General features: G+C 40.3%; 2 protein-coding genes across 2 annotated transcripts; one reads left to right on the forward strand and one right to left on the reverse strand.

The window, feature by feature from the left end:
- The first annotated feature begins 367 nt into the window (after positions 1-367).
- Positions 368-10,037, forward strand: LOC306694830 (uncharacterized protein). The gene is made up of 18 exons (XM_079157858.1): positions 368-736; positions 843-1,005; positions 1,616-1,765; positions 1,854-2,014; positions 2,234-2,410; positions 2,818-2,959; positions 3,316-3,503; positions 3,587-3,728; positions 4,189-4,361; positions 5,247-5,489; positions 6,268-6,424; positions 6,926-7,075; positions 7,194-7,354; positions 7,542-7,718; positions 8,668-8,821; positions 8,955-9,142; positions 9,226-9,367; positions 9,571-10,037. The coding sequence occupies exons 1-18, from the start codon at positions 533-535 to the stop codon at positions 9,750-9,752; spliced, it is 3,054 nt and encodes a 1,017-aa protein (XP_079013984.1). The 5' UTR covers positions 368-532; the 3' UTR covers positions 9,753-10,037.
- Positions 10,038-10,966: 929 nt separating this feature from the next.
- Positions 10,967-21,900, reverse strand: LOC306694831 (uncharacterized protein; the record flags this gene model as incomplete). Its single annotated transcript, XM_079157859.1, has 23 exons — positions 10,967-11,088; positions 11,404-11,520; positions 11,802-11,907; positions 12,014-12,115; positions 14,013-14,108; positions 14,383-14,478; positions 14,674-14,769; positions 14,852-14,944; positions 15,084-15,212; positions 15,752-15,877; positions 16,439-16,561; positions 16,732-16,854; positions 17,805-17,927; positions 18,081-18,203; positions 18,424-18,546; positions 19,022-19,054; positions 19,385-19,510; positions 19,731-19,871; positions 20,040-20,165; positions 20,540-20,713; positions 20,797-20,857; positions 20,988-21,134; positions 21,739-21,900. The coding sequence occupies 23 exons, from the start codon at positions 21,898-21,900 to the stop codon at positions 11,010-11,012; spliced, it is 2,625 nt and encodes an 874-aa protein (XP_079013985.1). The 3' UTR covers positions 10,967-11,009.
- Positions 21,901-25,787: the final 3,887 nt, after the last annotated feature.

A 25,787-nucleotide genomic window follows, 5' to 3' on the forward strand; every position in this document is an offset into this window, starting at 1 on the left:
CAAAGTCATACAATACACACACACACACAACACAACACAACACTGACTAAACTACAAAGTAGGTTTGACCTTGGTGGGATGTCAATTTCCAATGCCTTTCCTGTGGTAAGTTCCAGCACAACAGCTGCCGATATAGATGTATAAAGTTTAAAGGCTCAAACGCTCGACGATTTGACAATGGGACATCCCTAAACCCTCATAGACTTTGCAGGAGCGCGCCTCAAAATCCTTGAGACCGTAAGGGTGGAGATTGGGATTGGGCCATGCACTTGCCAGTGAGAGAGGCAGAGGGCGGAGTTTAAATCGAGCAAGAAAGCTTATCTGGCGACATAGGCCGAAAGTCTAATATAAAGAGGGCAGAGTTCAGTGCAAGCAGTAGGACGTTCTTGTGCTGCTAAGAGCCAATATCATCAAGCTCCCCACTCATAGGAGAGGGAAGTCACTTTTTTTACCAACACCTGCCTTTTATGTGACAAGTGAAGCAAGGAAAACACAGGCTTTATTGAGACAGGCTTGAGTCCTCGATTACAGAATGGATTCAATCTTTTCTGTACTTGGATCCTATGTTAACTGGGATGTCAAAAGTCTGCTGCTCTTCACTGTAGTCTTCGTCCTCACTGCAGATTATATTAAGAATCGTCAGCTGGGAAGCTTCCCTCCAGGGCCCCGGGCATTTCCTATTGTGGGCAACATATTCACTGTGGATTACAAAAGGACCCATGAGAGTCTGACACAGGTAACAGATGTCAAAAACATAGACCGTTAAAAATGTTACAGGTTTCCTAATGGGACTGTTTGTGTTGTCTGTCATGTTAAGCATCATGCTCTTCCTCCTCTCACAGTTAGCTGGGAGATATGGAGATGTGTACAGCCTTCGAATGGGCCAGGTATGGATGGTGGTGTTAAACGGGTTCGAGGTTCTGAAAGAAGCTCTGGTTAATCAGGGAGACAGCCTGGCAGACCGCCCAGAGCTCCCGCTGGTGATGGACGTAAGTCATGGACTAGGTGAGCAGACCTAACACACACACACACATAGATGAAAAGCCTTTGTATCTGACTGCTATTTGACTCTTGTCATACTCATAGAGGAAAGCATGGTTGAGTGAATACACTGCGTGATACATTGATTTCCCCCCAATCAGTGTTATAGTTGTCTTTGCCCATAGGTTCAAAGTTTGTTGTACCCTTTTCATGACTAGTACATGACTGTGTAACCTTGTTTTGTGACAGTGGATAAAAGTTATTTGGAATTAAAGTTATTGATAAACGCATTTGTTAATACATAACGAATTAACAAAAGATAGAGGTGTTTTTGCTACTGGGAACCTCAGCTTTGTTGACCCTTCAGCATCATTCTTGCATGCTTCTTCTGATCAACATCTCCTGTGTGGTTGTCACAGAATTCATTAGAAACCTATTAGCTTTCCTGTTGGTGTGCGTCACACGTAACACATGTATTTTTATATAGCATTTTTTTTATTACAAATGTACCTTAATATTATTATTATTATTTACCTATTTTTATTATTATTATTTAATATTTTTGGAAAAGAATATTCCTGTATTTTCCTGATTTCGATTTAGTTCATTTTAATTCCGTTTTGTCCACTATCAGGTATAATTTTCAGTAATGGGAATATATGGAAGCAGCAGAGGCGTTTTGCACTTTCAACCCTCAAATATTTTGGATTTGGCAAGAAGTCACTTGAACCCATCATCTTGGATGAATTTACATATTGTGCAAAAGACTTCAACAGCCACAAAGGTAAATAGTAAATGCACAGCAACACATTAAGAGTAATACACAATAACAAATACACAATCTAAATCAGATTTTCTGTTCAATTGTGGAGGTAAGCCCTTCGATCCACACCTCGTCATCAACAACGCTGTCTCCAACATCATCTGCTCCCTGGTTTTTGGACATCGCTTTGAATATGGTGATGAGAAGTTCATGAAACTGATCAAGTGGTTTGACAAAGCTGTCGAAATCCAAGCCTCCATTTGGTCACAGGTACAGCATTTCACAACTGTTGATGGAATCCTAATGCTGTATATCATACGTTCTTGTGAATCAGTTAATCATTCATGCTAGTAGTTGTAATATGTGGTACATATATAGTAAGATATAAAAAAAGCCGATTTGTAGATGGGATTTCAATATTTGCTATTGATTGTTATGAAAAAAATGGGTTTTCAACATGCTATTGTTCCAATCTGCTCTACTCTGCAGCTTTACAACGCCTTCCCTCTGCTGATGAGATGTTTGCCAGGGCCTCATCAGACAGTCCAGAACATCTGGAACAGTGTAAGGGACTTCATAAGGGTAGAGCTTAAGGAGCACAAACAGAACTGGGATCCCTCCGACAAAAGAGACTATATCGACTGCTACCTGAAGGAGATTCAGATGGTGATTGGCACTAGATGTTGCTTTGTTTTTCTTATGCTGTGGTTTTCATGAAGTTCCTGTGAACATCATATCTGCTTGTTTTGCATCTACATCAGAACTTTCAGCTGTTAATGTGTTGTCCTGACACAGTTTAATTGTGGCATCACTCCTTGCTGCTATGTGTTGAAATGTGCAAAGACCTAATAAGCCCTTTTGCCATGGCCTCTGCCTTACATGTCTTATCTCCAAGAGCATTCACTTCTTTTAATCAAACAAAGCCAAGCCTTTTTCAAGATGCAAAGTCCAGTACACATTAAAAGCTTTTAGTTTACCATAATAAAATACTGTAACCCTGGCTGTAAAACAACATAGTTATTAAAAATAATTTAACAGTATGTTTTAACACATCTATTTGCATATACTCTCAGAGTAAGGGGAAGGCTGATGACAGTTTTGATGAGGAAAACCTGGTTGCGTGTGTCATGGATCTGTTTGTGGCTGGATCTGAGACCACGTCCACCACCCTGCGCTGGGCTTTCCTCTACATGGTAAAGTACCCCGAGATCCAGGGTAAGAGCACCGACCAAATCAGTGAAGCTCTTTGTTCCCGCTCAATAATGTGCAAATGGTTAACACATGTATTGGTGGTCATTTTGTAAGTGTAGAAATTAGATGCATAATGTCACGACTTTTATTTCCAAGGGGACAAATATGGTGAAATCACCAGTGCCCTACACATTCATGTCTAATTCTGTGCAACAAACTTCCTTTAAAACAAATCCACTCATGACTTCAACAGGAACACAAATCATTCTATTCACTAATGTGGTGGTGCTTCATCTTTCCATGAGTTTGCAGCCTGTTGATAAAACATTTAGTACTATTAAATACTGTAACTTTTTTTCTTTTCCCCTCCTGTTCCACAGCAAAGGTCCAGGCCGAGATAGACAGAGTGATTGGACAGTCCAGACAGCCGTCCATGGAAGATCGTGCCAACCTGCCCTACACGGACGCTGTCATACACGAGGTCCAGAGGATGGGCAACATAGTTCCTCTCAGTCTGCCTCATGTTACCAACAGGGACATCCAGCTGGGAGGCTACACAATCCCAAAGGTCTGTTCTCATATACAATGTTTATGTCACATACACGACCATGTTGCATCTTTATGAATTGCCTTTACAATTCCAATCACCAGGGAGTTATGATAATCCCCAATCTGACCTCGGTGCTGTTTGACAAGAATGAGTGGGAGACGCCCGACACCTTTAACCCAGGACACTTTCTGAACGAGGAGGGCAAGTTTGTGAAGCCAGCTGCTTTCATCCCTTTCTCTGCTGGTGAGGAACAACACAACCACTTGTTTAATTGGTGTCTTCACTTGTTTATACAGGAGCTTGTCCCAGCATACACTGGGACCCTACGGTGTTCCTCACATCATAATTGCAGATTGTTAAATGCAAGTCACTAGTAGTGGAATGTGACTAAGTATATTGCAATTTTTCTGCATAGAGTACTTTTACTTTGAATAATTAAAGTACATTTCCCTGATTATAACATCATTACTTAAAGCTAGGGTGGGTAATGTTTTAAGGAACATGTATTGTTATAATTTTTTGTGAACCACTCGACCTAAAATTAGGACCAAATTTATGACAGTTACCAGAACGGTTAAAGGTTCTACTTTATATAAAGGCCTTATGAGAATGACTGCTACTACTACTGTAGATTAGTTTGATTAAGTGACCAAAGCTCTATGTAGAAATGGTTAGTTTGTTTCAGTTTGTTTTCCTGTCTCAGGTAAGCGGTTGTGTCTCGGGGAGAACTTGGCCAGAATGGAGCTTTTCCTCTTCTTCACCTCTCTGATGCAGCACTTCAACTTCTCCATGCCTGCTGGGGTGAAGCCTGTGATGGACTTTCGCTTTGGCATCACTATGGCACCACTTCCATATGAAATCTGCGTAACATCCCGCTGACGTAAAAAAATGTTGGAGCAATATGTTTTTTTTCTGTCTTCGCCACTCAGGATTACAGTCACTGTGACCGGGTTTGTTGAATATATCAAACTAATATTTGGCTTTAATTATAGATGAGATGTCATTAGGTCCACTGCAGATATCTCGTTCGGTCTACAAAACTCTGATATAGATGGTTAATTTGCACTTTTCTTTGTTTAATTGCATGTTTTTTCCAGTTGGCTCCAAACTAGCAGCAATTTATTAATAAGCACCTACATTATTCAAATATTTGTATTGCTTTCTTTCATTTGAGGGTAATGTGATACATCTTTAAAAACATTTTGGATTTCCAACATCTGCCCAAGAGGATATGGAGGTCAGAACACACCTTTTTATTTTACGTAGAGACTCATTTAATGATGTATTAAGAGAGTAAAGCAATCATTTTGTGAAAGCTAAGGTGTTGGAGGAAGAGTTTTTAGCTTTGAGATGAGACGGAAACTTAATCAGCAGCATGCATCTAATATTTTGTATGTATGTGTGCTAATAAATAACTTTACATTAAATCTTTTGGTATTGAGACAATTATAGAATATAATTCTAAGGGTATACCTTATAATTAAGAATAGCGCTGTAGTCGTGCGAAAACCTTGTAAGTCATCTAAAATAAAGTATTAAATAACTGTTATAAGCTAACACGACTAGTAGCCTACTCGATCAAGGCCACCTGCGGCGTTTTTAAGAAAAACGTTGCTAAATGTGATGGCTGTTCCAGGAAACAGTCAATCCAGCAGTCCAACAGTCACTCCCAGCACAGTTGTTGGACTGACTGTTTACCACGGTGTTTAGATAAGAGGTGTGGCCTACGCACTGCCTCTGTGATATTCTTGGAAACAAACACGAAACCGCAACCAGTGTATCCTGAGTCAGCCGGTCGCAATGGACCAACTCTTTGGTGTTTCCTCCGCGTGGCTGTGGCTGGACGGCCGCAGCCTGCTCCTCTTCACCCTGGTGCTCCTGGTGACCGCGGAGTATTTAAGGGTCCGTCGGCCCAGCAGCTTTCCTCCAGGACCCTGGGCTTTTCCTCTCGTGGGCAACATGTTCTCCTTTGACCCCAGCAATGTCCATGGAGACATGACTAAGGTGGGACTGAGATCATGCATCCATTTGTCGTCAAATTGAGGGAAATAAATTACCTTACAAAATATATATAAGTAAGATAGTATACAAACTAAAATAATAAAGCTCTTAAAACTAGAGTTTGAAACTCTACGTACTGTATGATGATCCTGTTATATTAAACTACACAGACGGTAGCCTATCTAAACTTGTTCAAATTAACTCCACCTTGACCAACCAAAACAGTAAAACTATTTAGATAATGCACCAGTAATACTTATATTATATAACGCTCACAGGGAGAACGTTTTGTATATTTTGCTAATAAAACTTCTACATAAGTGACATTGCGGGACAAAGCAGGATTTTACTTGTAAAGTACTTTCATAATATCGCAGTATTGCTGCTTTTAAGCATTTGAATAGGATAGAAGATGTTGGCATTATCTCGAGAACCTGTCACACTAAAATAATTGTGTTGGATACAACTTAATAAACCTGAAACTGTAAAAATGAGAGCGCTGTGAAGGACACAACAACAGCCCACACATGGTCAAAGATCATTTAGTTTCCGCAGCCTTTCCAGCTTTGAGATCTGCAGTTGTCAAATCCAATTTGCCTGAATTTCAAATCAATTCTTAAACAACACTGGATATTATGCAATGTGGTTGTTCAGGAAAAAAGTATACGTAGCTAATATATTTTGCAACTTTCTGCTGCTGTTTTGAGCATTTTCTCACAACTCAAGGTAAAGGTGGCATGTTTTCTTTTTACCTCACTCACTTGTGTTGTCTTTGTGGCAGTTAGCAGAGAAGTATGGGAAAGTGTACAGCCTGAAGATGAGCGGCTCATGGACGGTGGTGTTGAATGGCCTCAGCACACTTCAAGAGGGCCTTAGTAAAGGAGACCTGTCTGATCGGCCAGAGTTTCCACTCCATACTGACGTGCTGACCGAGATGGGTAAAGACCTATTTATGACCACGTTGACTTAAGATGTTCTACTCCATCACTGACGGGCTGCAGCGTTTCGTGGATGGTTTTTGCTCATTGAGTATGAAGAACAGTGTCATACAATATTTTGCTCAAGTGGAGCTGCTAAAATTTGTAAAATAGGATATTTCATCCGTTTTGAGGATTCAAATGCATTTTAGTTCCTTGAGATAGTCTTTGTTGCTTTCAGTGATGTGATCTGAATCCATAAATCATCATTTTTCATTGGTAAATCCGAATGGACACTGACTTTATGAGTTTGATGTTCTAGTGTTGCTAATGAACCAGAGTTTAACCTGTCACTATAATCAAGAATAAGTGCATGTTCATGACAAGTTAATCAAGTTATCAAGTATTAAGAGTTAATTAAGATAGGTTTTCCACTTTACATACAGACTGTTTTGTACTCACTGTGAACTCCTTTATATCCCAATCTGTTGTTATTAATCTAAATGACATTTTTCTCATCAGGTATTGTTTTTGCTAATGGACATAAGTGGAAACAGCAGCGGCGATTTGCCCTCTTCACTCTCAAATACTTTGGCGTTGGCAAGAAATCCCTTGAATCCTCCATACTGGATGAATTTATTTATATATCCAAAGAAATCGCTCATCATAAAGGTAAAGATTCTGATGCACAAATATCTAAAACAGGCTGTAACTGCTGTAATCTGAATACATAATGCTGACTACTCATTTTTCATATTTTGATATGTTTGCCATGTGATCAACTGTCCAGGGAAACCCTTCACTCTACATTTCATAATGAACAACGCTGTCTCCAACATCATCTGCTCCCTGGTTTTTGGTCATCGCTTTGATTACAGTAATGAGAAGTTTCTGAAACTGTTGAGGTTGTTGGACAAAGGGACCCAGATTGAAGCCTCCATTTGGGCACAGGTACTGCATTTCAAAGCTATTAATGACAGCTTCTTGCTTTGTACTGTACCTGATTAATGTATCTGAATACTATCTTATCCTGATCAGTATTCATTGATTTTTTTAATGTCACAGATGAAATTGTTGCGAGGTATTACGCGTTGACATAAATGTGTCTTATTGACAGTCTTCTCATTGATATTGACAGCTGTACAACACATTTCCTGTGCTGATGAGGCGTTTGCCGGGGCCACACCACACGCTTCAAAATATTTATGGTGAAATAATGGACTTGATGAAAATAGAAATCAATAAGCACAAGGAAGACTGGAACCCCTCTGAGCCCAGAGACTTCATTGACTGTTACCTGAATGAGATTCAGAAGGTGGGTGGACAAACGATAAGAAAAACTGTTTTGTTAAGCCATTCATCTTTCAAGCAAAAACTACCGACCATTCCTCAGTCCCAGTTTCTCAATTTAAACATTTGCTACTTTTCTTTGTCTTACATAATTGTAAAATGAACGTCTTTTGGTTTTGGACTGCTGATATTGCAGCCCTGATTTGTAAGGTTTTGCTCATATTCCTGAGGAAAGACAAAGTATAAAAAGACTGTAAATTGGCTTTAATATCACTCAAATGGAAGTAACATTACTTTTATGACTCGAGTGAGTCCTATGATACTGAAATTAAGAAACATTAAAAAAAACAACCTTGTTAACCTTGTTTATAACTGGGGGTCCTAAAACCTTAAAGATTTATCTCACAAGACAAAAAGGGCCAAAGTGTCTGACAATAGTCACAGTGGAAATTTGCCATCACACCATTTGAATGTGAAAACACATGACAATACAAACCGACCCTTCCCCTTGCTCCCTTTATGACCCCTGGTCCAATTTGGTGTTGCGGACGGTGTGAACAAATTGCAAGATTGTCTCTAGTTTGAGAATGTACTCAGAAAGTAAAATGAATAAGTGATCTTGCAATAATGTCTGTCTGTCCTCTATTGAAATATTCAAACAACAAGGCCAGTTGTTTGGTAATCATGTTTTGCATGTAAAGTTGACATTAAAATGTACATCAATAGCAATAGGCCCTTTTCACAGCAGCCATCTTGATCTTGTATTTGGGGAAACACATAATTGATCAAATAAATGATGGTCCCGTTGTGTGTAGTGTCACAGCTGTTCCAGTGAGTCAGCATGCAAAAACCCTCAATGGAACAGGGCCATAATTCATTTGATCAATTACACCTGTGTTAACCCTTCTATGACTTGTAGTAATGACTGCTGTGAAAAGGGCAAATATGACATTGTGTATTTTTGAAATGTTCAGCATCAGGACAAGAGGGACGATGAAGCAGATGCTGGTTTTAATGAGGACAATCTGGTAATGTGTGCCTTTGATCTGTTTGGGGCTGGCACTGAGACCACATCCACCACCCTGCGCTGGGCTTTGCTCTACATGGCAAAGTACCCCGAGATCCAGGGTAAGAGCTCACAGATGTGGACAAGAAGTCATTGGGAGTTTGTTTGGCAGAAACAAGTGCAAACCTGAATTGCACTCATTAATTAAGTCCCAGACTCATTTGTTGTTCCCTTATCCGCTGTCCTGTTACACAGAAAAGGTCCAGGCTGAGATAGACGGAGTGATTGGACAGTCCAGACAGCCGTCCATGCAAGATCGTGCCAACATGCCCTACACGGACGCTGTCATACACGAGGTCCAGAGGATGGGCAACATAGTTCCTCTCAGTCTGCCTCATGTTACCAGCAAGGAGATTCAGCTGGGAGGCTACACAATCCCAAAGGTCTGTTCTCATACACAGTTTTTATGTCTCATACACGACCATGTTGCATCTTTATGAGTTGCCTTTACAATTCCAATCACCAGGGAGTTATGATAATCCCCAATCTGACCTCGGTGCTGTTTGATAAGAATGAGTGGGAGACGCCCGACACCTTTAACCCAGGACACTTTCTGAACGAGGAGGGCAAGTTTGTGAAGCGAGCTGCTTTCATCCCTTTCTCTGCTGGTAAGTACCATTTCATAAATGGTATTTTGGGGGTTTTGTATTGCCTTTATTAGACACAGCTGAAGATAGACAGGAAAGAGGCAGAGCGAGGGGTCGACATGCAGCAAAAGGGCTGCAGCAGTAAAGACTATGTTGTCTACCAGGTGAGCTACCAGGGCGTCCCCGATTGCCTGATGAATTGTTGCTGTGTAATTTTGATGCAGGCAAGCGAATGTGTCTCGGGGAGAACCTGGCCAGGATGGAGCTCTTCCTCTTCTTCACCTCCTTTATGCAGCGCTTCAGCTTCTCCATGCCTCCGGGTGTGGAGCCTGTGATGAAGCCCCGTTTTGGCATCACCCTTTCACCCGAACCTTATGAAATCTGTGCCACTTCACGCAAAGAGTGATGCACCTCCTCAAGCATTTGCACATTTTCCAAGCACATTTCACATTGTTCATTTTGAAATATTTTTGACCACTTGGTGGCAGAAAAAGTCAACACCAACCTAACACAGTGTCCCCTTAAAATGTTGTGGTTAATGTTTTGAGCAAACTGTTGCCTATTTACAGTCTAATGTACATGGAGCAATTTTAGCATTTATTTGAAGTAGTGCCTCTGCCAACTGTAAGTCTAATATAGTCTCCCTTTAGGTCTGCTTTGGTCTCCAACAACTCTCAATAAACCATCTGGATCTTTAGTGTGATAAATGTTTGACTTTTTTCTTTACAATCTCGTTTTTAAGTTATTTATGTCGGTCTGCACTCTGATTAAACAAGGAGCTTAAGTGGAGCTTGAAGGTAACAAGAAATATCATTTGAAGGGTTGGGCTGAAAGACCTGTATTTAGATATGGTCTATCCATTTTTATCAACAGCATTTTTCACCATTTATCTGTGAAGAAAAACATCTGTGAAATCCTGAAGGAGGTCGTCTTTGCCAACATCTGGAGCTCCTAAATCAAAGTGTCACAGCAAAGCCTTTTACCTGCGAACACATTCAAGTTTAACAGGAATGCAGTGCAAACAAGGTCATCAACCTGTGTGCTGGAGGGCAGATGTCTGTACTACTGCAGTTCAGTGACGTAAGTAGTAAAAGTAGACGCAGAACTGCTTTCGTGAGTTGTTTAGTGAGATGAGCAAGAGCTTCTTCCTGTCATTCATGCAGTCATTCTAGTTTAAAATCAGAGATATTAACCTCATAAACGTGTTTGTGTGATACTTTATCTTTATTGGTAATATTCCCTAAAGTGAACTCTTGAGTACTGTAGGACCTTATGCTGGCAGACATTATTATCAGACAATCATTGACAAGAGTTAACAGACTGTAATACAAATGTACTTTACAAGTTTGACATTTTATAAAAAGACAATAAAAAGTCATGTTTAATAACTTTCATTAGACATATACAAACATGACAAATAATGAAACCATTGCACATTTATATACTGAGGAATATTTCTCATATAATGTAAACATGATTGCGTACGAACTGATTTAAAGAGAATTGTCAACATAAAGAGAGGCTTGCCCTCAGAGAAGCCACAAAAAACCCTCTTCACTAATTCAGTTACATTTTACAGTTCACAGCTCGTCTCGTTTCAGTTCTTGTCTGTTGCCTGTTGGGTGATGTTTCCTCATGACGTGGAGCATTTAAACAACGTGACTCATCTGCCCTTCCTCTCAGGACACTGGATTTTGTAGCCCACCCTGTAGGCCTGCAGGTACACACGTGCCTGGTTTGTCCTGGAACAAAACATTTATCATCATTTTAATTGTGCTCTGATCCAACTTGATCGTTACATATGCTAAAAAAACAAATGCTACTGTAACACACCTCTCACATTTGCTTATGCAATAAGGTTTTGTCTTGAACTTGAATAACTTTTTAGAAATCTAATCTATTCAAGTAGGTACATATAGAAGAGTAGATGACAGGAAAGTTATTGTAACATAACTGAACAGCCCTGTAATACAACTCCACACTTCTGCTACTTGAAACAGCTAAACTCCCAAACTACTTAATACATATCAATCAAATGTGATAAGAAAACAGGTAACCTGTATTTAGTGCAAAGTTGAACTCCCAGAGGTCCACAGCGGTCAACGTAACTCTCCCTAAATGCCTTTCGTACGGCTCGAGCCATACTGACCACCGTGGTGACCACAGGACACGTCCTACGAAGCACACAAACACAAACACACATCCATGAACATAAGTAATAATAATAATTTGAATCACATGGCTTTCCCAAACCAACACGCAGTTCATCAACAATGTTCCAATATTGTGAAAACTTCACTTTGCCAATTTTAACAGCAAAATAAAAGACCAACGCCAGCTAAATTGTACGCTGCCTTTAACTGTAACTTCTGTGAGCAGTAGACAGACCGCAGATTAAAGGACCGCTGGTGTTATTTGTGACTCTGTTATTGTTGTTGGTGTCGTTCATACTTACAGTCTCTCACAGCGCAGGCCAGCAGTGCCCTCTGGACAGGTGCAGGTGTTGTGAGGACTGCATGTGGCCCCGTGTTGGCAGGGCGGCACACAGGGGGTGGTCACTGCTGTAGACGCACCACACAGCAAGAGTGTTAATGCAAAGTGACGGCATAGAAAGGTCTTTTAAACACACACACACACACACACACACACACACACACACAGACGAACCCGTTTCACAGAGACTTCCAGTAAATCCTTTGGCGCAGCGGCACCTGTTGAGGCCCACACACACTCCTCCATTCTTACAAGGTTTCTGACACTGAACAGGCTCTGAGGGAGACAGAAAACACAACATAGAGTCAAGTTTAAGGCAGAAATTCACAGAACATCTATTACTGTTATCGTAGTAGGGTAAAATTGGTTATATTATTTTCATTGCAACATCAGCATAATATTATATTTATATCTATTGAGCACTTTTCATACAATATTTGTAGCTCAAAGTGCTTTACAATTAAAAAATACAAATGCAACACATTAAAACAATAAAGAATGACAGATAATATAAGCCAAAGTAAATAAACAGGTTTTCAGCCAAAAATGTGGTTAGGTTCTCCATAATTGTGTGGCATAGTTTTGTTTTTTTAAAGTTGCTCAGCTTATTTTCTGGTACATATAGTGTGTGCATTTAAGAACCTAGCAGTAGAGGATCTAAGAGCTCATTAAGGAATATAAGACAGATAGCCTGCAATGTTGACCGGTTGCACACCATTAGGAGCTTTAAAAACAAATAAAAGAACCTAAAATCTATTGTGAAAGATGGAGCTAAAACCTAGTACTTAGAGCAAACAGTGACCTGGAACAGTGGCCAAGACAAGCTGGAAGCAATTCTCTCTGGCTATTGACTATTCCAGTTTTAATTTTTAATTCTAAACTGGGGTGTTAAAAACGTATTAGAGGTAGAGATTGTGTATCCAGCAGCCAACAGAAAGATCAAACGGTGACTTTAGCCTTTAGAGATTGGAGCTGCTCAAGGATCCGTGCACAGCTCCATCGACTGGCTGCCTGGAGAACTGCACACCCAACATTACTGGCTTTTGACAATTTAAAATAGAGCCATGTTTTCCTGGACCTTAGGCTGCAAATAACTATGTTCATAACCAATTAATCGGCCAAATATGTTGATTATTGCTTGTCAAAAGATAGTCAAAGCTGACTTCATCAATGTGCTTGTTTTGTCTGGACAGCAGTTCTAAACCATACCTTAAAAAAATATTTAAATAATTTATCGATGATCAAAATAGTTTACTCAATTAATTTTCTGTTCATTCACCAATCGTTTCAGCCGCACTTGTGACTCCTCGTGAAAGTAGTTGAGGGAAGTTCAAATAAAGAGTGATTTTTCCCCCTCAGATTGTTTCAATTGAAGGATTTTAGAGGACTGGAGACATATTTCACACAAACAAGTGGCGGGAAAAAAAGAGAAAAATCAGATTCTTAGATTTTTGTTAGGACCTCTTGTTTGGGTCCCAGGGCCTAGGTTGGAATTAACTAAGTTATGATATGATTATATACACATATTATATACATATACAGTATATACTCAATTATACATTTTGTATTTTCCATTACATTTTCCACTGTGGGTCCATAAAGCCATTTTTAGCTCACAATTTGTTATTTTGAAATCTCCACCCACAAGTAGAGTATAGAAAAACTTTTATCTCCTTAAGGGGGAATTTGGCAAACAGACACGCAGTCAATGATAATAAATATAGAAAAGTACAGCAAAAAGGCAACAAAAATACAAAAAAGTACACAGGTTAATGTAGAAGAAGGCAGAACAGGGAAACTGTGCTGCATCCAGAGCTGGTAACAACCCAAATCTCATTTTGTTTAAAAGGCCCAATAGCTGATGGAATAATGGAACCTCATATATCAGTTAGTGACTCCTCTGGAGAGGGAAAACCTGCGTCCTGATGGAAGCAAATTAAACTCGATGTGAAAAAGGTGCTGGGAGTGAAACCTCACCAGAGAAAAGGCCATTAGAAGTAATGCGTTCGCATTAATTAGAACAAGTGGGGAACAATTCTCTCTGACTTTTGCTCTACTACATTTTACTGTTTTGAAACATGCAGTTAAACATGGTTTCTGTATGTAAAATGCATGCTGATAATTGACAATTGTGTAGCAAGGGATAGATAACAAATAATTAGTGTAATGTCACCTATCTGGCAACGAGCTCCATGCCATCCGCCAACACAAGTGCATTGGTTGACATCCACACATGTTCCCCCGTTTTGGCAGGCAGGAGTGCACAGGGCTGCAAAACACACACACACACACACACACACACACACACACACACACACACACACACACACACAGATAGAAGTAGGTCTGTGTTGAAAAATGAAACTGATATTGTGTAATCTAAACATGACGTTTCTTAAATTACCCGATGCTTTTTTTGTTTTTCCATCATGGTATAAGACACATTTTACCAGCCAGTGCTGCTAACAAGCATGGAGGCCCCACCAAGTACCTGCATGCCTGGTGTAACTGAAGCCAGATGTGTTGGTGGTTTTGTTACTCACGCAAGAGGCACTGGGGGCCGGTGTAGTCCGAGGGACACTGGCAGGTATCAGGCCCCACACAGCGACCACCGTTAGCACAGGGCAGCTCACAAACCGCTGAGAGAGAGAGAGAGTGAGAGAAAGAATGTAACCATCTCATAACTGCTAATACAACAGTGTTTATTTTTTAAGCGCAGTCTGCTTTGTTTACCCAATTGAACTTATATCCTGCCTGTGTTTACAGACAGAGTCTCTACAGCGATTGCTTATCCAGAAGTGTGGCAGTCTTCATTAACAACCGGGGTGATGTACCTGTGTGGCAGCCTGCTCGGGTCCAGCCAGGAGGACACAGACACTTGTTCCAGCGCATACAGGTACCTCCGTGGGCACAGGGCGGGGAGCACATGGCTGAAATACACAATCAACAGCAAATAACTGTGATATTACAATGACATATGTGGTGTCCATATACAACAGTTAAAGCTTGTACCTGAGCAGCCTTGTCCAGGGTAGCCTGGAGGACATTCACAGCTGTTTGGGGCCACACACACTCCATAGTTGTGACAAGGAGGTATACACACAGCTGGAAGGGCAGAGAAGTTAATAAGCATAACTTCATGTTAAAATTCAAGCCACAAGAATAAAGCGATCCCTTTTGCTACTACTGCTGTCTGCAGGATTCATCATGATCTTCGTTTCTTGATGTTCGGTGTTTGACTCACGCTGGCACTTGGTGAGGTCATCAGTTCGCACTTCATACCCAGCCCTGCAGGTGCAGTTAAACCCACCCGGATGGTTCAAGCAGAGCTGCTCACAACCTCCGTTTGTGAAGTCCCCGCACTCGTTCACATCTTATGACAAAAGACAGTGGGACAGTTACACAGTTACACATTTTAAAACTGCAAAAACAATCTGTATTTTGCAGTCTGTTTATGTGCTTTTGGGCTGAAAGAGCATGGAAGCTCGGCTGTGTGCACACGAGCTTATCATCCCAGAAAATGTGACCACAGCTGAACCAGTCATCCGATTTCCTCCCTTCCTTTTAACCCAGCTGCCGTGATTGCTTTTAATGAACACTTCCCGCCTGGCAAGTGCAAAATGGATGAGAAGTTGAATGTAGCCATTTAAACCTTTCCAGCTCTTTACTGTTTTTTTTCATCAAGGGCTGCAGAAATAAATATTGACAAAATGATGCTCTGGAAATCTTTGTATGGTTGTTTCAATAGATTGCGAAGTCTGAAGGGAGTCAACTGAGTATATTTTTGTACACAATATGCACTTATAATATAATTTTAAAAAACATTAAACTTCTTCTGCATAGATATGACCTTAAACTAAATTAGATTTTCCCCAAAAAAAGTGGCACTGAGGACAGAAAATCAAGTCTCACCCACGCAGCTCCTTTGGTTCTCGTCCAACTTCCAGCCTGCCCGACAGCTACACTGGACCTGGCCCTCAGCCCTCACCGAGCATATGTGGTCACAACCTCCATTTCTCAGCTTGCAGGATGTAACATCTGTTCAATTCGGAAAAAAAATATTTTAACATTGAATATTTACAAATTATAAAAAAACATTTTTGGCAGAGCTAAAAACCCGGATTCCAGTTTGTCCACTTGTGAAAATTGTTGCTATTTTTTAACTTATTTTATGGCATTTTTCTCAATTTTCTTACACTTCATAGACAAGAGGATTCATTGAGAGTTTAATCTGCAGATTAATTCATAATAATAATCATTAGTTGTAGCCTTAATTATGGGCAACAGTCAAATTATTGGACATTATTGGTTTTAAAAGTGACAGACGATATCAAGACATCAAATAAAAAGTATTCTTCTCTGACAAAGGCAATAGCTATAAGTAATTAGTCAAAGCTGTTGTTTAAGAGTTAGAATATATATCTTGTGATGTCTTTAGCTACAATGAGATCACAAATAAAACAAATCTAAGTAATACGAATAACAGTTTGATTCGCCATTTGTGAAGTGTTCCAATTTTCCATAGTTGCAAATCATCATCATTTGTTTTTTTTAAACTCAAAATAATGTGATGTGTCCACGCTGTAATGAGAAACATACTGCTGCAGGTGAGGTTGTCCGTGTCTAGCAAAAGAGGAGGCGGGCAGTCGCAAATGTATCCTCCCGGAGAGTTGGTGCAGATGTGAGAGCAGCCGCCACTCTGGAGTTTACATTCATCAATATCTGAGCACACACACACACACACACACACACACAGACAATAATTATGCACGACACAAACACACACACAAAATGAGAACGTGAGATGACTTATTCATGGCAGTTTGTGTAAATTATCCTAAACGACTCAAATGAGTAGGTAAACAGTGAAAGAGTGTCGGTGAGTGACTGACCCACACAGGTGTGGCCATCGATGTGCAGCTGGTAGCCGGGCCTGCAGGAGCACTGGAAAGATCCCCGAGTGTTGATGCAAATATGCTCGCAGGTCCCATTCAGTGTCAGACACTCATCAACATCTGGGAGATCAGAGACATTTAGTTCACTTTTCTGCAATGGCACAACAGGGCTCCACGTATTGTAACAGGGCTCATTCAGACTGAAGTCAAACACCATATTTGCAATTCACTTTAGCACTTGTTTCAACAAGCTTGGAGGACCCGGTGAGTGGGGGGGGTTTGCAAAAGAGGACCAGTTAATAAGAGGCAGGGTGTTTGGATCAAGGCATTGGCTTTCGTAGATGATAATCTGGAGGGAGATGATCCTTTTGATGATGGAACTCCCTTCCACTTTACTGCAAATTAGGGCTTACAGCTCATTTTGTATGCACAAATTAAATTCTTTCACAGGCTTAAAAATGAATGTCATGGGTGTGTCAGTTAGTGTGAATGGGAGAATCAGAGGTAATTGTAAATTGTTCGTCTTGTGTAATTATGTTTATTTGTTTATCTTTGGATTGAGCCAGACAAGCTGATTCCAGTCTTTCTGCTAAACTAAGCTCTCCTGGTTCTAGTGACTTATTAAGCAGAAGTGATATAGTTCTCCTCCTCTAATGCTGCGTTCCAGACAAACCAGAGGCTGGAATTTTCCCAGTTGAAATGTCAAACTTCCGACCTTGACGCATTCAAGGTGCATGAAGCAAAGCGTTAACAAAACCGTGACAAACTGATGCTTCTTTGGCAAGTGTTCACACCATTGTACTCTCAGCAGTGCAGCTTTCAGTGTTTACCCGAATAACTTGTTTACAGGGAGGATACCTTTCAGAGATTGCTCACTTTAACCAGCTAAATAATATTATTGGTGAGTTGTATTGCATAACTCCCGGAAAGAAAGCTAATGTTTAACTATTCCCTTCATCACATAAAAGTTGATGTAGATCAACACCTGTGTTTTTACCCATGGACTGTAAAGATATATCCGATATTAGTTTATAATTATTAGATATTGCATATACAGCCTATGGTTTTACCTGTGCAGTTGAGTCCATCCTTGTCCAGCTGGTAGCCCGAGTCACACTGGCAGCTGTACCCTCCTGGCTCGTTGGAGCAGTTGTGTTGACAGTGGCCGTTGTCAAGAGCACACTCATCAATGTCTGTAAACAAGGACAATCCCGAAGGTATCTGGTGAGTGCTGTATGCCCAAGGGCTGCTGGCACAAATAAGTAATTGTTTGCATGACATAAGTATCACTGGTGGACTACGGAGCACCACTAATGTGGAAAACACACCACACACTGCTTACTCACCAAAACAAGAGTGTCCGTCTCCATTGAAGCCCTGGTAGCATTGGCAGAAATAAGAGCCAATGACGTTACCACAGCGAGCGTTGGTGTCACACCCGTGACCACCTAATGTACACTCGTTCTCATCTGGACAGAGAGCGCACACACAGGTTAATTAAAGAAAGAAAAAAAAAACACAGATCCAATACTCAGTTCATTTCCATTCAATAATTATCCTTCTGCCATTCGGGATCATTTTAATGGAAGGCATAACAGCGAGCATTAAAACACGCGCACACAAGTAAGCTGACCCCGTCTACAGGAAACAGGAGTTTTCCATGGAGGGACGTCGGCACTAATTGCTTACCTTCGCAGTGTGTGCCGTTTCCCTGGTAACCTGGTCGACAAACACACTTGTAGCTCCCAAGCGTGTTCTCACACACACCCTGACCGTCACACACCGCAAGACTCTCCGTACATTCATCCACATCTGGGACAGAGACGAGGGACGGAGACAGAGAACGCTGCATGAAGTACACCACGTTTTCATTCACTTGCTGCGACATGATTTGCAATCAAACGTTTTATTGCTGAGTAAAAAGCAACCGTTGTCTGTGCAATGGACCCTTGGGGTACTAATTCATTTTTATGTCTCCAAACCCCCATCAAGTCTTTATTAGTCAGAAGCCATTTCAAAATGTTGTCCCTGCAACACTACGGGGAGCTGTTGTATTAATTTTCCCCTCGTCCAACATCACATGTATTACTTTCCCAAATCAATTTAAAGACATTGTAATTGTTGAAATAGTGCTAAAACACGGGTCAAAAAAGAGGAGATATTACATCTTAATGATGATCTTTTCCAAACACTCCAGACTTTGCTTGTGATTTGTTTGTTACCTTGACAATTGAACCCCTTAAAAAGCAAGCAGCATGTGTTAAGCATGGAAAGAAGCACATCATACCTTGACACACGGTGTAGTCTGGACACACAGGACCTGAGACCAGAAGTGCAGAAGAGTCACACAAAAAAACACAAAAAAAAAAGAAAGCTAATAGAGTATTGGGGAGATTACAGAGGACAAGAGAGGAAATTAGTCATTAAAGAAAAGGTGAAAGAGCGGAAACAAAAACAAAGCGGAACAACGCAGGCAAGCAGCAAAGCAGCAGATTAAAGCGCTCTATCCCTGCAAAGCCTTCCTTCCTGTCAGCGGGAGTCATTAATAAGTCTGGAGGAACTCGAGTGAATGATGAGAAACACACAACACCAGATCAAATCTGGACATTGGTCTCATCCAGCTGTGGTGGAGCTTAATGTCAAGACTTACCAACACAGGCTGGAGCCTCTGCTCTGAAGCCTGGCCGACACTGGCACACAAAGCTACCGGGAGTGTTCACGCACACGTTTCCCAGCTCACGGCGACACAGCTCCTCGTAGCTGCACTCATCCACATCTACAGAGAAGAGAAACCAAGAACTATAAATAGGGAGCTTTCAAAGCCTTGTATGGATACGGCGAAGTTACGGAGGTATAACAACGCCCAGGCATCCTGTCCAAGAGTGCTTGGGGAAGACATGACCTCTAAATGCTACAATGCTTCTGAACATACATTGTTCTGATGTGTAGACCCACATTCCCCAGTCTTACACACCAGGTGTTGACATCAGTCTCACCTGCACAGCTTTTTCCATTAAGAGCCATTACATATCCTGACGGGCACGAGCAGGTGAAGGACCCAGGGGTGTTTCTGCATTCAGCGTCACCCTGACAGGCCTGCAGGCCCGTCACTGCAGCCAGAGCACACTCGTCTATATCTGTAACACGGTACACTATGCATTATGATCATACTACACAGGGCTAGAATGGTGCAGATCAACTCTTCTTGTGACACGTTCTCCCACACATACGGTACATCTTCTCTCTCTCTCTCTCTCTCTCTCTCTCTCTCTCTCACACACACACACACACAGAGGCTGACGAACCCTGGCACCCTCCAGCACCCATCAGGTAACCACGGAGACAGCTACACGAGTAAGAGCCGGGGCTATTAGTGCAGCTGGCATGGGGACCACATGGTCCTGGCCCCTCTACTTCACACTCATCAACATCTGTCGAGTGCAGGGAGAAGATAACATGTTGCATCAAGCTGATACCATTGTGTGCAACCACTAAGCACATAACACAGGAGCATCATTTTCCTACTGCGCCGATGGAAAACATTTAGTATAGCTTTGAAATATCAAATGCAAAAATTGTTGTAAAGAAAGCGGATTATAGTTGAGACAAGGGGGTAGCCTTCTTCTGAACGCTGGTCCTGCTACATTAGGGAAATCTTCTGTTTCACTGATTTGACTATTGTGTTTTTGTTTTGTCAGTAATAACGCTTGAAATAGAATACAGTACTGATTTATTGATGTTCTAACGTTATACACAGCACCTTCACTTAAACACTTGTTCTGTCGCTGACTCTGCCCCTTCTCACCTTCGCACCCTGCTGCCCCCTCCGGAGTGAAGCCCACAGGGCAGGCACAGTTGTCGCCGTCCTTCACCATTCCAGATGGACAACCGCAGCCTGCGCTGTTCTCCAGCATCACCTGGTTCCCCAGACACTGAGGAGCAAGAACGGGGCTCGGGAAAACCGTGGTAGTCGGAGGAGCTGCTCATGTAAAAGAAAAATATAGCAACTTAAAGGAGAAACAGTAAAAAGAGACGGAGAAAAAATGAATTAAAAAAAATCACCTGTGGTAGGTGTGGGGCTCGGGGTAGTCTCACTGAGATTTCCGATGACATTTTCAGTCACCTGATTGTAAAAAGAGGAGAGACCAACAAATTGAGTTTAATGTGTGCACATCACATGATCCAACAAGGACATTATCTCTCTATTCTTATTCATCTCTTTAACAGCGTGGAGGGGTTCCTAGGTCACTGGCCTGGCTCTTAGTGAGCTCCGTCTCTGTGTGTTTCAGGACTTCATTTTGCTCAGGGCTGCTCAGAGGCTCCGACACAGACAGAACCAGAACCAAAACCAGCAGCAGGGCTGAGAGGAGAATCCCGAGGTGAGTCATCATCACCCGAATCTGTGTGGAGATGAGGAGGTGTGTTTACTGAGCCACACGCCGGCCACAGAAAAAAACAATAATGCAGAAAATAACAGTAAAGAGCATGTGACAACTACTATAAAGGTGAATAAGTTTGTGAAATGTTAGGCCTACTTATATGAGTTGTGTGCAGCAGTCACACACACAGCAGCCATGCAGTGCATGTCCAGGCAGGCAAAACAACATAGGGGTAAGAGCACCCTGTTATTAGGTTAACATCAACCCCCCGGGCTGTCTACACAGAACAAAAGAAACCTACAGCAGCTAGAATACAGCAGCATGTTTTACATTAATTTGAAAATATGAAAAGCAGCAGTGTTTATATAAAACTTTTGCAACACTAGTCTCTGGAAACCCATAAATGCGTCCGTGGGACTAAATTATAGGGTAATTATGCGAAACACAAGCTGAGTAAAAGTGTAACAAACTTACCGGGGTGAGATCTATTCGCACGTATGAACGGGTCTGAGATAGACGGCAAGACAGCGAGTAATCCAGATGTCAAAATGATCTTTTTTTATCTTCTCCAGATGCTGAATCGTGCAGACGCAAGGCAGCTCTCTGTCAGTATGGGGGGCTGTACGTTGTGGCAGTGACTCCACATCCTGTCCAAAAAACTCTGCACTTCCCATTCCACGAATCCCAAATCGCCGCTAAAGAGCAGCAGCAGCAGCAGCAGCAGCAGCAGCAGCAGCCAGGCCCAGCAGGCGGCTCCGGGATATGGCCCTGCTTTGAACCCTGACATAGAGGTCATAAAGCAGTCTGGAGGCTCGGTCAGCCGGGGAACGTGGGAGGTCGAAGAGTCAACGGTAGAAAACGTTTTAAGTTCCGGCTATAGTAGTTGTGTAGCCTACCACTTGTGAGCCTACTAATGGAAATATTTTAGCCAAGGTGGTCGTAGTGAAATCATAGACTGTATGTAAGAAAGCAACAAATAGGAAAAGCAGTAGTGTGGGCAATAATGCTAATTATTTAAACGTTTTAATCTTGGTTCAGCCATTTGAAGAGCGCTTCAAAAATAAAGTTGATTATTATTACTATTATATATATATAGAAGCAGCGGCAATTTTACAAGTAATACAGCATTAGTTAAAAAAATAATGCAAGATTTGTACTTTTAATAGTTGTTAGTATCCAGTTAGACTGGAGTGATAACAGAAGCTGTATGTATGGTTCAGGACTGGCTTCACTTCAGATTGTCCTCAGCTGTTTACAGCAAAAGAACAAAACCACCATCACATTAATGACCATCTTAATAAGGGTCACACGATTTCACTTGTCTGAATTAAATTGCTGAAATATGTGATTAGATGCCAGAAAATGTCATATTATAGTATATCATGACAATTGTCTTAGTAGTATAAGTATAAAAATGAAGTCATATTTTATAAAATGGTACTGAATATCATAGCATAGTCGGCCATAAAAAACAATATTGTCGTATGTCATGAAAACTGTATGTTATAAAAAGTCATGGTTTGCCATAAAATGTCAGTATATTATGCCATAAATGTATTGATATAGTATTTTATTTTTAAAAAGTCATAGTATAGTATGCCACAAAAACGTGTTGTTAAAAATGTCGTAAAATTGTCATAGTATAATATGTCAATAAAATGTAATCGAAAATGTCATAAATATAGTATGTCATAAAATAAAGTTGTAGAGTTGTTAGTCCTAAAAAAGCCATTGTGTCAAGTCATATTGAAGTATGCTATAGAAAATAATGTATTATGTCTAAAAAAATGTCATAGTAAAAGCCATCAAAAATGCCACAAAATGTCACAGTATAGTATTTAAAGAATTAATAAAATGTCATAGTATAGTATTGCTTAAAAATAGTGAAATAGTAATTATACAGTATGTCGTAAATATAATTATATATTAACTATGACTTTTTGATGCATTTTTATGGCATATCATACAGTGACTTGGAATTACATAATATATCAAGAATTTATTTTTAGGCATGCTATACTAGTTAGTAATCAGCCGATAATCTATAAATAATCAGTTTTGAACTATGTTGTCCTAGCAGTGCTAGAGCATCTCATTGGACGGGAGTGGGTGTGTCTGTTTTTGGTTTTTGATATTGGCATACGCTCAGACCTCTCAGATATGTGTAATTTGTGCACAGCTGGCACAGCGTCGGTACATCCACTTATTATTCATGTCTACCATGGTTGTGCGAAACTAGACTGTAATTATAATGATTTACGGATGGGTTATAGAAATAATCTTTTACATTTTGAATTTGCATTATTTTACCTGCTCTTTGCCCTAAATTATAACTAACCCAGTCCGTTTAACCAGTTTAAATAGGGTCAATTCTGTTGAAAATCGTTAAAAGTGGTAACAGTATATATTAAAGTGGAGTGTTGAGTTTCTAGTTTAAAAAATGTAAAAGGAGATACGTAAGGTTTAATGGAGTTAAAATTGTATTTTTGACAAAACTCCAAAAGTATAAATTTGTTTATTTTTACATACTTTGTGACATATTACCATGGATGATGCATTTTAATCCTCACTTTACACAAGTTGCTTTATTGCACCACCTCCAACAACACCATCTCCAGAGAGGTTTTATTCTGCACGTCTCTTCGCCCATGGGTTGAGTCAATATAATAATCCATTTCATCACTTTTTGTTGTGTTGTAAAGTATAACATATTTTTGTTACAACCATCATCAAATTATGAAAAAACATAATTGTCGTGTTTCATTTGACCTCGTCTAGATGTATCTGAAAAGCTAAAGCCCTGTTGATAATTGTTGCCTGGACTAATAACTGTGTCTCACCTTTGAAATCAAAACACGGAACAGTGATGGAAGCTTCATTAAAATCAAAGCAAACAAAAGCCAAGTGTAAAGAAAAATGTGTTTATTATGCGTATGCTAGAACAGTTGTTTATTTTTGTGGCTTTAGGGGTGACTTTTGAAATGTCTGTAATTGTTTTTATGCAGATGTCAATAAAGACTATAATGTCAAGGATCTAGTGGGTTATGATGGTTTTATTTGCTTTCCCCCATTGGAAACCATTGGAAACCATTAAAAATCTTCCAATATGTTTTAAAACTAGGATCATGCACACAGTTTAACAGCTATCCAAATAAGCTTAACAATACAATTTTGAATATAACATATAAACTCTAAAACTATTAATATTGTTAAATGTCTTTTACGTGCAGCCATAATGACTCTGATGAATTTAGCTTTTATCACAGATGTTGTAGCTGCCAGCTGTTTTTTTCACAAGGCATTAAAACATCACAGGGAGAGGCACAAGAAAAGCAGCAACATCCAAACAGAGAAAGGTGACTATGAAGCAACAGTGACAGTTTATACATTCAGTTTTGTTTACATAAAAGAAACTATTCTAACAAGAGGGTTGTAGATGGTGTCAAAGTGGGCAGTGATACTATATTTAGCATTACCTGTTATCTGGACAAAAGTTCAGTTTATGACACAAAGAATACAAACAATCAAAATGTCTCACAAAAACAGATCCAACGCAAATGTAGTGGTCATGGGAATGATGTATCCTGATTTATCATTCTTTATAACCCTGCAGTTCATAACACTGTGAAATAGGTTAGCATCATATACATTGATATTCAGGACATTGATATTTTAGAATCCTTTACCGATTCTCAGATGGCAGTGGAGATCTCTTTCGCCCACATGAAATCTCTCCTCCCCAAAAAAACACTAGCAGGTAATGTCACCGTTTACTGTCACGAGTAGTCTTTAATATGTTCATTCATTAAGCTTCAATTAAGTAATTACATTTTTACATTGAGCCTTACTCTGAATGAATAAATAAACAAACATAAATACTACATTAAAAACATATGAAGTATAAAGTCCAATAGAAAGCAATTCATTACAATCCATCAGTGCTTCCCACAGTATACGATAATATGAATTATATCGTATGAATTATGTAATACGATGTCATATCAGTGTCATTACTAATAATCCTTTGTAACCGTCCTGTGAGCTGTCAGCTAGTGATGAATCATTTCTATGTCACTTGGCGGTATACAGCTTCATAAGAAAATGTCTGGATATCACATGTTCAACAGGCTTCACTACAGCATTGGTAACAAATGGAATCTGCAGTATATAGTGACTACATTCAAATGTACACTCAATAAAAAAGCGTATTTGTTTGTCGGTTAAAACGTATATCCGGTTAAACTATTTACTTGCTAAGTAGATGGTTCTTTCATCTTGAGGCTAAACTCTCAGCTCAGCAACATTTTCATTCTTTACTTTGACCAGTGAGGCCTCCAAGAAAATCTTGAAGCCTGATCTTTTTAAAATTCTTGTCACAGTGTCTTATGGGAAATGCACATGAAATTGAGCAGGATGAGCAGTGACATGTGCCAGATGTCATGAGATCTCAGAATCATTCACCATTTGAAAGTTCACACCGGTTCCTCTATTCTGGCAGAAGGAGCACAGCCAGTAAAAAAATCATCGAGCGTGGAATGAAAACTTACAGACAATGGCCGACAATCACTGGTATTGTGTGTACTGTGCATCCCTTTGCAGACCCTGCTCAGAAGCAGTACTCAGTGAAAGTCCAGTTAGCAGAAGACCTGTACAGGATGAGGGTGAAGGCTACCA

This window comes from Pholis gunnellus, assembly GCF_910591455.1.
Source record: "Pholis gunnellus genome assembly, chromosome: 4".
Taxonomy (NCBI): domain Eukaryota; kingdom Metazoa; phylum Chordata; class Actinopteri; order Perciformes; family Pholidae; genus Pholis; species Pholis gunnellus.